This window comes from Pteronotus mesoamericanus, unplaced genomic scaffold (genome assembly GCF_021234165.1).
Source record: "Pteronotus mesoamericanus isolate MK-2021 breed Mesoamerican mustached bat unplaced genomic scaffold, CSHL_Meso_final contig_1193, whole genome shotgun sequence".
NCBI lineage: Eukaryota > Metazoa > Chordata > Mammalia > Chiroptera > Mormoopidae > Pteronotus > Pteronotus mesoamericanus.
This window is the reverse complement of record NW_026555039.1, coordinates 329,940-343,301: the sequence shown is the minus strand read 5'-3', so window position 1 is coordinate 343,301 and position 13,362 is coordinate 329,940. Positions and strand designations below refer to the sequence as shown.

The 13,362-nt window shown below is 67.6% G+C and overlaps 1 protein-coding gene across 2 annotated transcripts in view; it reads right to left on the bottom strand.

Annotated features, from left to right (window-relative positions):
* Nucleotides 1–13,362, bottom strand: part of ACOT7 (acyl-CoA thioesterase 7) — a 68,498-nt gene that overhangs the window by 2,808 nt on the left and 52,328 nt on the right. For both annotated transcript variants that reach the window (XM_054583305.1, XM_054583310.1), the window contains exon 8: nucleotides 11,611–11,795. In XM_054583305.1, the coding sequence (XP_054439280.1) occupies nucleotides 11,611–11,795 (185 nt within the window). The remainder of the gene's footprint in view (nucleotides 1–11,610; nucleotides 11,796–13,362) is intronic.

The following is a 13,362-nucleotide window of genomic DNA, read 5'->3' as shown; positions in this document are numbered from 1 at the left end:
GGCCATGGCAGGGGCGAGAAGGGGCGCCTCCTCCCAGTTCCTAGGACCTTGGAGCGAAGGTCCGGGGTGGCGGTCCCCACACCCAAACCCTGGCACACGAGGGGCTGCAGGGTGGAGGAGATGCTCGCTCAGTGAAACCAAGCACCGGCCGTCCGCAGCCCTGCGGCCAAGCCCCCCCCACCCCCACCCCCGTCTCCAGAAGCACAAGGCACCCCCTGTGCACAGGCGCCAGACCCGCCTGCAGCCTGCCTTCTAGCTGATGGCACGCCCAAACCAGGCAGGTGATGCTACGTGGGCAGGTGACAACGGTGTGGCCCAAGGACGAAGAGCAGCCGAGTGGGGACGAGAGGGCCAGCTGCGAGGAGGGTCCCTGGGAAGGTCTTGACCCACAGGCAGCCCCTAGGGTCCTCTGTCAACAGCAAACAGCAGAGCCAGGGCCCACAACAGAGACCGATCCACGCCAGGAATGGCCTCCTTGGGAATGAGCAGGAGGCAGCGTGTCCAGAGTGGCCCAGGGCAGTTCCTCTCACCCTGTGCCTGTTTCCTCACCTGCAAAGTGACAACAGTCAGGCTGTCCCTCCCGCTCCATGCGGCTTTGAGGACTAGGTAGAGTAGCCCATGAAGTCCCCAAATGGAGGCTTCAGCACGTGGTACTCTATTAGCGGGCAGCCGAGGTACCAAAAGTTACCAGGGGCAACCTTGGGGCCCCTTCTAGCTTCTGTGGTCACCCAGCACAGGAGGACGCCGCGCCGATCGGCAAGAGCCCAGCCTGCCGCTGGGGACGAGCCAACGACAAGAGCCCTCGTCTCCTGGAGACACACTGAACTGCGTGGAGGGGATGTGTGACCCGAGATCTGCTCCCAGTGAGCATGGCAGGGAGGACAAGGCCGGCCGCGCGGAAAGCAGCACAGGCGTTTGTCCTTCTCTTTACTTTTGCACATATTTGAAATTTCCATAGTTAGTAAGAAGGGAAAGCTGACCAGGCCAGGGGGCAGCTGCAGCCCGAGGACCCTGGCCCCTCCCCCACCAGGCACAAAGGACACAAACTGTGGTAGCGAGAGGTGGAGAGAGGGAGTGTCTGTGTGAGGACCACAGGGTCTGGAAACCAGGGGAGCGCGGCGCTGGGTCTGGGGGTGAGTGAGGGGCCCCGGGGCCTGCCGGGGTCGTGCACGTGCAGGGTGGGCACCTCGCTGGTGTCCCCTCGTCCCACCTGTTCCTGAAGGGCAGCTGTGACAACAGCCCAGCAGAGCTATCCCGAGCTCGCCCTCGGGTCCGCCCTGAAGGCCAACTCTCCACCCGGTCACCCCACTCCTCCCCCCGCAGCACCAACAGACCACCCAGTGTCCCAGGCGTGTGCCCCAAAGGCCTGGAGGCTTCTCTCGCCAGGGGAGGGGCAGAGGCCAAAGCACAGGCAACGCCCGTCTATGCTGCTAGCGCCAAAAGCGGTCAATTCCCACGTCCACTCGGCGGGAGGAGATGCCAGTGCCCGGCCCGGGCCGCACGGCTCCCAGTCTCTGACACCTGGCGCCCCCCAGCCAGCTCCTCAGCTGGGACCTGCCCTCACCCGGGGCCAATGCAGCCTGGCCTGGTCAGCGGGCTCGGTAGGTTGGGGCGTCGTCCCCTAACCCGGAAGGCTGAGAGGTCGGTTTGCAGTCGGACCGTGCCTGGCTCATGGAGCACCCGAGAGGCAATGATTGATGTTTCTCTCCCTCTCCCCCTCCCTTCCCCTCTCTCTAAAATCAATAAGCATGTCCTTGGACATAAGCACGTCCTCGGGTGGAAAAAACAACAAAAAACGAACACTGTCTAGTGATGGATGTGGGCCAGCTGGACCGACAGGCCTCAGAGGAAGGCGCCAGGGGCGGGTGCGCCTCCCTGCACGTCTCTGGGGACACTGTGCATCCTGGGCTCCCCGAGCCGGGCCTCGGAGCCGCATTCGGTGGACGTCAGGGCCTCGAGCGCCCACCCTACGAGGGCTGCCCCTCAAGGCGCGGAGGCCTCCCTCGCCTGGCCGCCCTGCCGGTGTCTGGCCAGGCCAGCTCACGAAGACAGTCGAGGGCCATGAGGCTCCCGCCAACCCCCGGCAGGCAGGGCGGCCAGGCCACATCCCATGGCAGCGGAGTCCCTGCCGGTGGCTGCCAACAGCGCTGCCAGCCAAGTGACTGAGAGGGGCCGCCACTTTCCTGCTGGGTGAGGAGCTGACGAGGCAGATGGCTCCCCGCACGCGGCCCCCGCCCACGGCCCAGCTGCCGCGCCTCGCAGCCCGACTCCCTCCATCCGGCGAAGTAAATAAATACATAAGTTGTTGGCTGTTGCTGTTTTTCCGGATGGAGGGGTGGAGGTGGCGGGGACCTGGGCAGAGCTCCCCCATGGGAAGCACCTCCATCAAGGGCCCCGAGCCGATGGCAGGGAGGACTGGGGGCCTCCGGCAGGTGCCCCCTGACGGTCCGAGCGTGCCCACTGCCGTGGGGGCTCCCTGTGCACATGCCTGGGAGAACAGAGGTGACAGCCAGGGGGTGCAGGCAGCTCAGCACGGCGGCACCCCCCCCCCGCATGGCACAGGCACGAGGAGGTGCCTGCCTGGTGGGAGGGGCAGTGGAGGCGTGGCGGGGGACCCAGGCTCCGAGTCACGGGGACTGGCTGTGTGTGGCCTCAGGGCCAGCTGCTCCCACCAGAGACACGGAGGCTCGAGCAGGCGATGGGGCGAGGCGCGTCCCCCGGGGCCTGCACACGCGTCCCGGCGCTGCTCCCATCTCCCCCCACAGCCCAGCCCTGGGAGGCGGGCGGCTCGGGCGTCAGCTCGAGGTGGCAAGGCCTGTGGAGCCTCACACCCGGCCGTGGGGGCAGGGGGGTGCGGGGGCCCTCGGGGGGGTGGGGGGGGCCCTCGGCTCAGGGACCCTCGCCAGCTGCGGGGGCCCAGTCTGCCTCTTCTCCCCTCCCCTCTCGCTCTTCCTGCCAACTGCTGTCTCCTGGGCTCCATTCCACCGGGGGGTGGGGGGAGGCCTGTGGCTTTCAGAGCCCAATAGTGCAAACCAAATGTTTTCCATTTTCCATTTTCTTGTGCTTTGAGAACACACATTTGGAACTTGGCACAGAGGGCGAGTGACTAAGTTCTACCCTCGGTAAAATCAATAGCTTGTCCTTTTTGTAATTAATGAATGTCTAGTGCGAAGAGGGTTTCCAGCGGCGACGGAACAACTTCCTGTGAGCCGGAGGGATGCAGGCCTTCCTAACAGGCAGCCGCGCGGTGCCCACTCTCGCCTCCATTATGAAGAGTCAAGAGGGATCTTGGGACAATCAGCAAGCAATTAGGATGTCTTCCGATCGCCCGGCTGCAGAGCTCCGCGGGGCGGGGCGGGGACCTCCGCATCCTGCGGGCTCCCGGAGGCTGCAGGCCTGGGCTCCTGAGCCCTGATATGCCAACAGGGGTGTCACCAGGGCAGCCCCCAGCTGACAGCCGACATCTCCCCTCACAGGACTTGCCGGGGCTCCCCCCCACCCCGAGCAGCACCAGCTCAGCCCCCAAGCAGCCGCCCACAAGTGCGGCCGTGACAGGGCCTGGCATAAGGGCCCCCGGCCGGGGGAGGGAGACGCAGCAGGGCGCTCGGGCGCTGCCCACGGAAAGGCCGCGGAGGGTGCCGGGCTCCGTTAGACAAGAGGACTTGGTCGTGTCCGTGGGCCTCTCTGCAGCTTCTCCCCCAGGCCTGTGCGCCCGGTCACAGCACCCCCTCACGCCCCCGCCCGGTGCCACTGTGTGGCCGCAGCTGTTCCCCGCAGACAACAATGCCAAAGGTCCCAACTGCCATTTGCTGAGCGCTTCCCGGGGCGGGCCCGGGCCAGGCCGGCTCTCTGGCCCGTGCAGCAAGCTGTCAGTCTTTCCTGCCTCCCTCCCTGTGCCTGGGACCCAGGAGTGGGGGCGGGGAGGCTGGGGAGCATTTGCTAAATGAATCAATGATCAGACAAAGGAAGATCAAAGCAAGAGCCTTAATCCCACACTGCTGTGGCGTTGGTGTTAACGATCCAAAACCTGAGGCTTTGCTCCGTGGACACCCAGTGCAGCAGCGCCTGTGCCCGCCCCCCCGCGACGGCCCCCACAGCACGGGCGGCCCCGCGCTCCGCCCCAGGAAGCCGCAGGCAGGAGCGGGTCCTGCGGAGGCCCCTCTCTGGGCCCAAAGGCCCTCACAGTCCTCCCCCCACCCCCAGGGCACCTTCCACGTGGCCACAGTGGAGCGTGGATTCTGTGGCTCTAAGGAGCACCCCTCTTTCTGGGGCACCCTCGGCGGGTCGGCGCATGCTCCCCTCCTGCAGCCGCCTCCCAGCACCACTCGGGGTCAGGCCTAACAGTGCCCCCGAGAGCCGGCCGCCGGGTTTTCATGTTCTGGAAAAACCAAATTAGCAAGGAGCCGCATGGATGCAACACAGGCCCAGAGGCAGTGGGAGGCGACGTCCCATGGGCAGAGCCACCTCTAATGAGCCGTCCCTTCAGGGAGCTGGCCGCTGTGTGCTCATTGGGCGGCTCAAAGCTCTGGCTGTCCTGGCAGAGGGGCCGGCGCGGAGCTGGTGGGGACACGGTGGCCTTCAAAGGGCACCTGCGGCCCGGACGAGCTGAGGCAGTGGGAGGAAGAGCCTGGGCCCCTGGCGGAGCAGAGGCCCACAGCGGGCGCCGGGCCGGGGGGCTCATGCCTGTCCCGCTCTCTATGTCGCCCACACCCGGGTGCCGGCGGAGGGGGACTCACGGGCCCCTGGAGTGCCCAGGCGCCCGCCACTCGGGTGACAGCAGCAGCGTGAGGATTCTGGCATGTTCCCACCACAAGGCAGGTTTTCGGCTTAGCATCCAAATCCCAGGGGGAGAGAACCCGGGTCAAGAAGTGTCACATGGCCCTTCCCGTTGCTGACTCCCCCTGTGCACTGGCAGCAGGGGGCGGGGGGCACGGCGTCGCTCGTGAATCCGGCTCTCCCGCCCTTCCGGGGACAGTCTCGTCAATCCTGCCGCACCCAAGGGCATCTGAAACTTCTTAAGAGATGGAGCAATTGGAAATCACTGCACCACACTGCATGTCCAGGACAAGCCCCGTGCAGGGACCTGCTGCCCCATCCTGGGCGGGGTTGCTGGGTGTGCAGAGCTCGCCTGGCTGGGTAGTTGGTGGGGGGTGGCCGCCCCGGTTGCTGAGGCTTCGTCTGAGGAACGGGGACCTCGGGGGGACCCCAGGCCCGTCCGTGTCAGGTGCCTGGGCTGGGCTCGGGCCCTGGGGGACAGAGGGCTGACTCCTGCTGAAGGGCTGTCGTCACTAAGACAGCATGAAGACAGGCTGCAGGGAGCAACTGCCAGCCCCGGGCGGCACCGGGGGGGAAACTGAGGCTCAGAGATGCAAAGGGGCCAGCCAGGGCCTCAGGGTCCTGCAGCAGGCTCCTTGTACCAGAGGCGGCTCCTGGGCTTTGGGCAAGGCACTTCCTCTCTCTGTGTCACGGTCGCCGGTCCGTGGGAGGCGGACGCAGCAGCACGGCGGCAGCGCCGGCAGCCCAAGCGCCCAGCTCTCTGAGCAGCCTGTCACCCTGCAGCGCCCACCGGACTCCCTCCCTGCCGGCCCCTCCCGGGAGGTGGGGAGTAGCTCTCAGTTACGGCTGTGATGACCGCCCCGGCCCTGGGTGGGGCGCCGCCCCCTCGGCCCCTGCACGGACCCAGCACCCAGCGCGGAAGCACACAGGGGGCTGCTCTCCTGCGGGGCGGCGCTGACTGCGCGCACGCCTGCTGAGAGGAGAACGAGAGGATGGCTGACCGCCCCTTGCCCGACATCCTCGCCGCCTCCACGTCAACCCAGCAAGCGCGTCCTCGCATGGTGGTGGCCGATGACCGCGCTCCGGTCTAGGCCCCGGGCCACCAAGCCTCGCTGTCCGCGGCGCGCCGGGCGAGGGTCTGCGTGCCAGCCAGGCTCACCCCGTGCCTTGGGGTTTCTGCAACAAAGTCAGCCTGCTTCCTACAGACTCTGCCGCCCACGTGGCACAGCTGAGCAGTCAGGCCTCAACGCACGGGGACAAACGATCCAGGGAAGCTGCTGCTTTTAACACCTGCTTCCACCGCGTGGTCAAGAAGGGCTCGGGGCTCCCCTGCTGTCAAGTGGGGAGTGCCGCCCGCCCCAGCCCCCGGTATGTTCGCTTTCTCCTCGCACCAGGCCGGGACACTGCCCCGCCCCCGTCCTCCCACGTGCGGGGACCTTCAAGGCTGCAGCAGCCACAGCTGAACCAGGGAAGCTGGGGGTGGGGGACAGGCGTTGCGCCCAGGATGGTGCTTGCTTTGGGTTCAACAGACACAGTTTGGTTCTCATGCTTTTTCTGGAGACACAAAAGGCTTCCACACATGGGCTGAACCAAATAAAACCCCCCTCAGAGGCGCCAGGTCCCCAGGGAGCCGCCCCAGTGGTTTCCACATGTCCCTTGGCACAGGCCACCTTCCAGCCCTGGTGGGAGGTCTGGGGCTTGTCTCCCCACCCCGGAGGTCAGAGGGCACGGCCCCAGGGAGGCCTCCAGAGGGAGGCAGGGCCGGTGGCCTGGGCCTGGGCCTGGAGTCCAGGCCTGGAGTCTGGACTCACGCGCCACGTTCATGTCTTCTAATAATTAGCCGGGAAGGGTTGCAGCTCTGGGCCGCGGCGCAAAGGCCCCTCCTGGCATAAAAGATTCATCAAGAAACACTCCGAACAGCAACGCTGCCACCTTCCGTGTCAGCCGGCCCTGGGGACGGGAGCTAAAAATAGACAGGAGGCTGAAGAATCGCTGACAGAGGGGGAGGCGGGGGGAGGGGCAGCGCCCCCAGTGTGGCCGCGCGGAGCATGCGTGCGCTCCGAGGCACGGGCGGCAGTCGGTGCCACGCAGGCCAGGCCGGGGCCGCACGCCGGCTCTGGCGCGGCCGTCCCCCGCCAGGGGCTGTGGCTGTTAACACTGGGGGGCCCCAGGGCCCCTCAGTGCAGAATCAAAGATACCTTTGACTGGTGAGAAACCACAGCCTGGATCGACGCGAAGCCGCCGGCGGGCGGGCGTGCGCGGCCACCGCCACCTTCAGGGATTCGGTCCCCAGAGCCTTCCTGCGAGGCCTCGGTCCCTACACCCCCTGCAGCCCCGCCCACCGTGCCCCAGCTCTTCCTTCAGCTCCGGAGCCCCATCCCTGGTCGCACAGGCTGGCCCCGGCCCAGGACTGCTTCTGGGTTCCGTGGAGGGCGTGGGTCCCCGCGTAAAGGGCCCCTTGACCGCAGGCCACGCCACGGGAGCCCGGAGCCCAGGGCGCCAGGCCCCCGTCCCAGAGCCCACAGACCCTCCTAGCCGAGGCCCCGGCCTCCCAGCTGGCTGAGCCCCGGGGGTTTTGTGGGGGGCAGCATGGCGGCTGCTGGACTCCTGGGCTGGTGCCCCGCGTGGCTACGGCCGGCGCCGCAGGTCTGGTCAGAGGGCCAGTCAACCGCATTTGCTCAGTAGGAGCCTTTCCAAAGTGAAGACGTTGGGCCCCGGGGCTGCCTTTGGTCTTCTGCCCACTTGGGGGCCCTGCAGGCCTCACCCTGTGTGGGCTGGGTGGCCTCAGGTGCCTGGTGGCCCCCGCACCTGTGGCTCCTTTCACTCAGATGGTCCTCAGAAATGGCTCCCTCTCCCCAAAACCACAGGCACGACTGGAAGGCACTGTTCTCACCTCAAAAGGAACCTATTTAAGTTTCAAATGCTCCTTGCAAAACACCGACGCCCCCTCTCCTGCTTTCCCCCTTTGCCACCACCTAGTTGCCCTCTAGCGAGGTGCAAGCTCCAGCAAGGAGGGTCTGAGGAGAGACAATGGCGGAGCTCCCGACACAAGTCAGTCCACAGAATCCGCACCCTCCCTCTGTGGTGTGTACAGATGCGGAACCCGAGGCCCACAGGGAGCACCTGCCTGAGATCACAGCCCAGCTCCTGCAGGCCGGCAGCATGGGGAGGGGCCTCGGGGAGGGACGGGTCTGCAGCTGCCGCTCCGAGGTCCGACCGTCCAGCGAGGACGTGGCTGGGGAGGTGAGCAAGCCTGGGGTCGCTCCCAGACATCCCCTGAACCCTGCTCTGCGCCGTGTCTGGCGGCCACGCCCCGGAGCCAGGCCGGATGCCAAGCTGACGCCCACACTAGGCCGTCCCAGGCGGTGCCGGCAGAGGCGAGGGGACAGGAGAGCAGCAGGGCGGGCGGGGAGGAAGTCCCTCCAAGGAGAAAACAAACACCCGAGGGACAGGGGGAGGCGCTGGCTCTGTGGCAAAGTGCGGGCAGCTGTCGGCGCAGAAGAGAAGCCCGTGCAAAGGCCCCGAGGCAGGAAGGGGTGTGGGCCGCAGAGCAAAGGGGCAGCTCAGGCGGGAGCGGGAGGGGATCAGAGTTTGCCGGAACAAACTCTGATGCCACTGTGGCCCAGTGCTCAGCAGAGGCCGGGGCATAGAGCCACGGGGCGGGCATGGGCTGAGCAGGGGCCAGGAGCCAGTCCGCCAGTTCCCGGACTCACCCGGGCACTGGGCACATACGGAGGGGAAATTTTTCCTCAGGGGGACGGTGGGGAGGCAGAAAATGAGCCGGGCTTGGGACAGGCGGTGTGTGAGATGCCCGCAGGGCCCTGTGGAGGGAGGCGGAGCCCGCAAAGCCAGCGGGGGGGGGGGGGGGGGGGGCCAAGCCGCCCAGGTTGGGGAGGGGGCGGAGCCCCAGGTCAAGGGAGCACAGGCGTCACCGAGGCCCAGCAAGTCCTGCCAAAGGCAGCGAGAGGCCAGCAGGATACAGACGGGGTGTCCTTGGGCCTGGCCACCCTGCTAGGGCCGGAGGCTGGGGGAAAGAGGTCAAGGATTCCCGTGGGCGTTGGGAATTTAGTATGCGGGACAAAGATGTTGTGGGGGGTGGGGGCAGCAGCCTTGCTAAAAGATGCCCCCAAGGGTCGTTGTGACAGTGTGGAAGGAGATGGGACCAGGGTCGCGGAGAGAACCCGGGCAAGCCTGCATCTGAGGGCCAAGGGGGCAGGCAAGGTTCTGAGACATGGCCCAAGACCCAGGGAGGCGTGGCTCAAAGGTCAAGGCCCCCGGAGAGGTCGGGAATGCGTGTGCCCCAGCCCAAGGGACGGGGTGGGTGGGCGCCATCCCGCCAAGGCTGCTGGGAGGTGGGGCAGGAGGGGGCGGGCCTGCGGGACAGCACCCTGTCCTGTGGCAAAGCAGACCCCAGGGCGTCCCCCTGGGCTCACGGTGGGACTCCAGGCCCCGAGGGGAACTGAGGGGGGCGGAATGAGGGAGAGCAGAAGAGGAGGGAGAGGGGGAGGCTGAGAGTGTGCCCAGCCCCACAGAGGGACCTGTGCGCCCCAACCCCAGGTAAGGTGGGGCGATGTCTCAGCAGGGCCAGTCGCCGGGAAGGACCCCAAGTGGCACTGGCCAGGTGACAGGCACATGTGGAACGCAGCAGGGCCCGGCCTGCCCGACGAGGGCTCCAGGCTCTGCCTTGCTCCCCCCAGCCTGGTGGAAGCCCTGTCCCCTTCACGCCTGGCTCACAGCCCTGCTTCCTGCAGCCCCGGCTCAGGGTCTCAGGGTTTGCCGCCGGACTCGGACTCGCTGGAGCCCCGACCGCAGGACCGGCTCCAGCAAAGAGCGAGGGGAGGAAAGGCAGGGGCAGGAGAGGCCCAGCAGCAGCCGAGGCTCCTCCGGCCACGGCAGGGGCCCTACTGCCATGCGGCCTTGGGAGGCCTGTCGCCCACCCACCCCGCAGGGCCTGGGAGCCCCGGAAGGGGCAGGGGCGGGCGCGCGGCCAGCCAGGCAGGTGGTCGCCCTCAGCCACAGGAAGCAGCACATGCGGGCCTCGTTCCACCTGTGGCAACAGGTCGGCTGCCTAGAAGCTTTTGGCACTGGCTCTTCTTCGGGAGGCATGGGATCTGCGTGGGGAGCAGACGCGCGGGGGCGGAAGGGGCCCGGGGCGCTTCTGGAAGCAGGGGCCCCGGTCGGTTGCCTGCAAGGCTGCCACCACCTAGGCGGCAGGTGCTGGAGATCCCGCTCCCCAGGCCGCTCCGCTCCCCCTCCAGCTTTGAGTCCCGGGCTCCTCACCCAGGAGAGCGGCCCTGGTGGCAGGCGCGGCCTGGTCCTGAGCAGCCTGGGCAGAGGCCGCCTCCACCCAGCCACGGAGAGTCATGGCAGGGTCCAAACCCAGGCTCTGCAGGACCGGCTGTGCGACCTTCCACAGGCGCCTGGGCCTTGGGGTCCGCGGTGCTCGCCCGTGTCAGAGGGGAGGGGCTGAGGGAAGCGGGCGGGGGGGGGGGGGGCTGGGCGCCCCAGGCAGGGCGCACACCCTGACTGCCACCAGGGAGGAGTCTGTGAGGCTCATTGTAAAACTGTCAGGACTTAAGGGACATCCTCCTGCCTTCACTCACTCAACACCCAGCGACTGTGAGCCTTGAACGCTTGGCTGCCGTGGGCTCCCCCGTGGCCGGGCACCAAGCAGTTGGGGTTCCGGCTCCTGGGCCTCTCAGCACCACACCTGCCTCCCTCATCTTCCTGGGGGCCGGCCACTCCTGGGCAGCACTTCACCCCAGCTCCCAGCTGGAGGGCCACCTCCCAGGCACCTCACCCACTCCTCCGAGCACCCGCACGGCCGTCTCCTCCCCAACTTGGCCAAGCCTTGCACACAGTAGGACGCACGCATTTCTTAAAGAGCTCCCATCACGTGCCAAGGCGGTTCCAGGCCCCAGTGACACATTAGAAGCAAACATGCTCCAGGCCCTGAAGCTCGGTCCGGGGTCGGGGGGCAAATGGGCTCCCGAGTCAGGGACAGGGAAGTGCCTCGACGGCGACCGGGGCACCCCGGTGGGGGTCTGGGCTCCTCTGAGACGGTGGCACCAGGCCCAGACCGTGGTGCCGATTCGGCCCGAAGGTGGGCAGGAGGCTCGAGCAGGGCGGAAGGGAGCAGGCTGGGCGGGCGGCAGGAACGTGGATGCGCCGGGCCAGGAGCTCTCGGCGGGAGGTGAACCAGAGAGCGCCTGGCGCTGCGAGGAGGCCGCGCGAGGGCGGGCGGGAGCGGGGAGGAGGCCGTGGTGGCCCCGGTGCCAGGAAGGCCGGGCAGCAGTGGGTGTGGGCGGGGGGGCCAGAGTCCAGGAGCCCAACCTCATACTTGCCAGGTGAAGAAAACCCCAGCGAGGCCGCCTGCCCCACAGTCGCCCTGGAGCTCCCCGGCGGGGCCGCCAGGCAGCAGCCTCATGGGCCCGCTCACATGAGACCAAAACCGTGTAGCTCCAGCCGTGGCCCAGTGAGCCCGGCGGGGGCTGTGACCCGCCAGGATCCGTCCCGGCCGGAGGGTCTCTCTCCGCACCCCCAGGGCAGAGCCCAGCCTGGCAGCTGAGGCGGGAAAGGCCACGAGGCCCGGATACCCAGGCCCCAGCAGGGGAGGGTCCTCGCCCTGGCACAGCCTGTGTGCAGTGGCAGAGGCCCCAAGGCACTGAGCCCACCCTTGGAAGGGCGTGCTGACAACAAGCTCGTGAAGGGGTCTCTCTGGTCCCATCCGGCCCCACCCCCCTGGCCCTCTGAGGGCCTGCCCCGCGGCCCAGGAGGGGCTTGTGTGACTCGGTTTCTCCTGGGAGCCCGGCGAGCGGCAAGGGGGCCACTCACCACGAGCTGGGGCACGGGCAGCGACTTGCCCTCCTGGCTCAGGGACACGTAGGTGAAGAAGGCGCTGGCGGCCCGGTAGCGCTTCTGGGTGCTGCCCACCACGGGGTCGGCGTCCACCAGGACCTCGATCTCCATGGACTTGTTGCTCGTGAAGGTCATGCGCCCCGAGATGGTGATCACGTACCCTGCAGGGCGCGGGCGGCAGGTTAGGGGGGCACGGGCCAGGGGGGCGGGGGCTGGGGGGCGCGGGAACCGGGGCTACTGAGGACAGTGGCAGATGCCGGGTGAGGCAGCGCACGTGGCTTTAATAACTACTAGGACAGGAGAACGACAGGCATTCGTACCCGTGAGCGTTCTCACGTATGGAAGACGTTAGGCCTGGAGGATCTTGGGGCCAGGACCCGGCCCCCTGCCTGGGCGTGGGCCTCTGTCCCCTGGCAGGGGCAGTGTCTGCTGGGAAAATGCCGCCACACACTCCTGTCCCCCAGGGCAAGCCCCCGACCAGCCTGCAGCGCACGCAGCCCGTGGGAGCTGGCTCCGTCCCCTGCAGCCTGCGCCGGGCACGCTGGGGCCTCGCTGGGGCCCACAGAGCCCTGCAGCAGCCCCCATGCCGCCCTGAGCACTGCTGGGGAGCGTCTTCTCACTTCCCAGGCCCCTGCCAGGCTCCCTGGCTGCAAGGCCCCTGCAGCTGGTCCGAAGGGCTCATATGACTTGGCCAGGCCAAGCTGCCATGCTGACTGTGGCCCCGCGTGCCCCGAGCTGGAGTTCACACTTCAGCCCGAGCGGCCCACTGGCCGCCCCTCTGGCCAGGCCACACCTTGCCAGGCCCTCCTCTGAGCCGTGCACACCAGCCTTCCTGAGACGCATCTCGCCCTGCCCCTGGTCAGAGGCCCCGGGGGCCCCCCCCGCTCCCCGCAGCCTCCCTCGGGGGTTATGACAAAGCCTGAGGTCCTGTGTTCCCATGACACGGTCCCAGGTGTCCTCACGCCCTCGGCCCAGGCCGCCCTCTCGCACCTTCCCTGCCCTGGGGTCGGGGGTTCCCACCCTGGCAGCTGCTCCCTGACCTGGAGCCTGGTCGGCGGCTCTTCCGGAGACCAAGCCCCTGTGGCACAGCGTCATCATGGGGACGGCATGGAATGAGCCACGGGCCGGCCTGCACAGTCACTGCCGTCCCCGCTGGGGCTGCTTGGGCCCTGGAGCCACACAAACCATTGGGGGCGTCCCAGGGAAGGGCTGGCCCCCGGCTGTGCCTCCTGAAACATGTGGCCGGACACCCTCCCCCGCCACGGGTGAGGCCTCACTCCAGCCCGGCTCTAGGGAGCCCCTGCCCAAGTCCCACGTGTAGGGACTGCTCCCCAGGAGCCGCGCCGACTGCGACTTGCTAGAACCACGTGTCCCTGTCTCTGAGAGGGCAAAGGCTGTGGTGGGGGCTGCCAGCGAAGCATTCTGGCTCTTGGAAGGAACCGCTGTATTATGAACTGTAAGCAGCAATCAAGAACATTCCTTCTTTCTTCTCCATTACAGTTGCCCGCACACGGGGACCTTCCTCTGGGAAGCGACAATGCGGCGTGACAGAGCCCGACAGTCCCCCGGGGACCAGGCCCAGGAGCAGGCCAGGCTCCGAGAGGCCCAAGCTCCTCCACACACAGAACAAGACGCGACCCGAGAAAACAGAGACAGTTGCTGCTCCGCAGGGGCCCTGGCCAGCCAAGGCTGGGACACCCCCGCCCCCCGCCCATCGGGGACACCCTC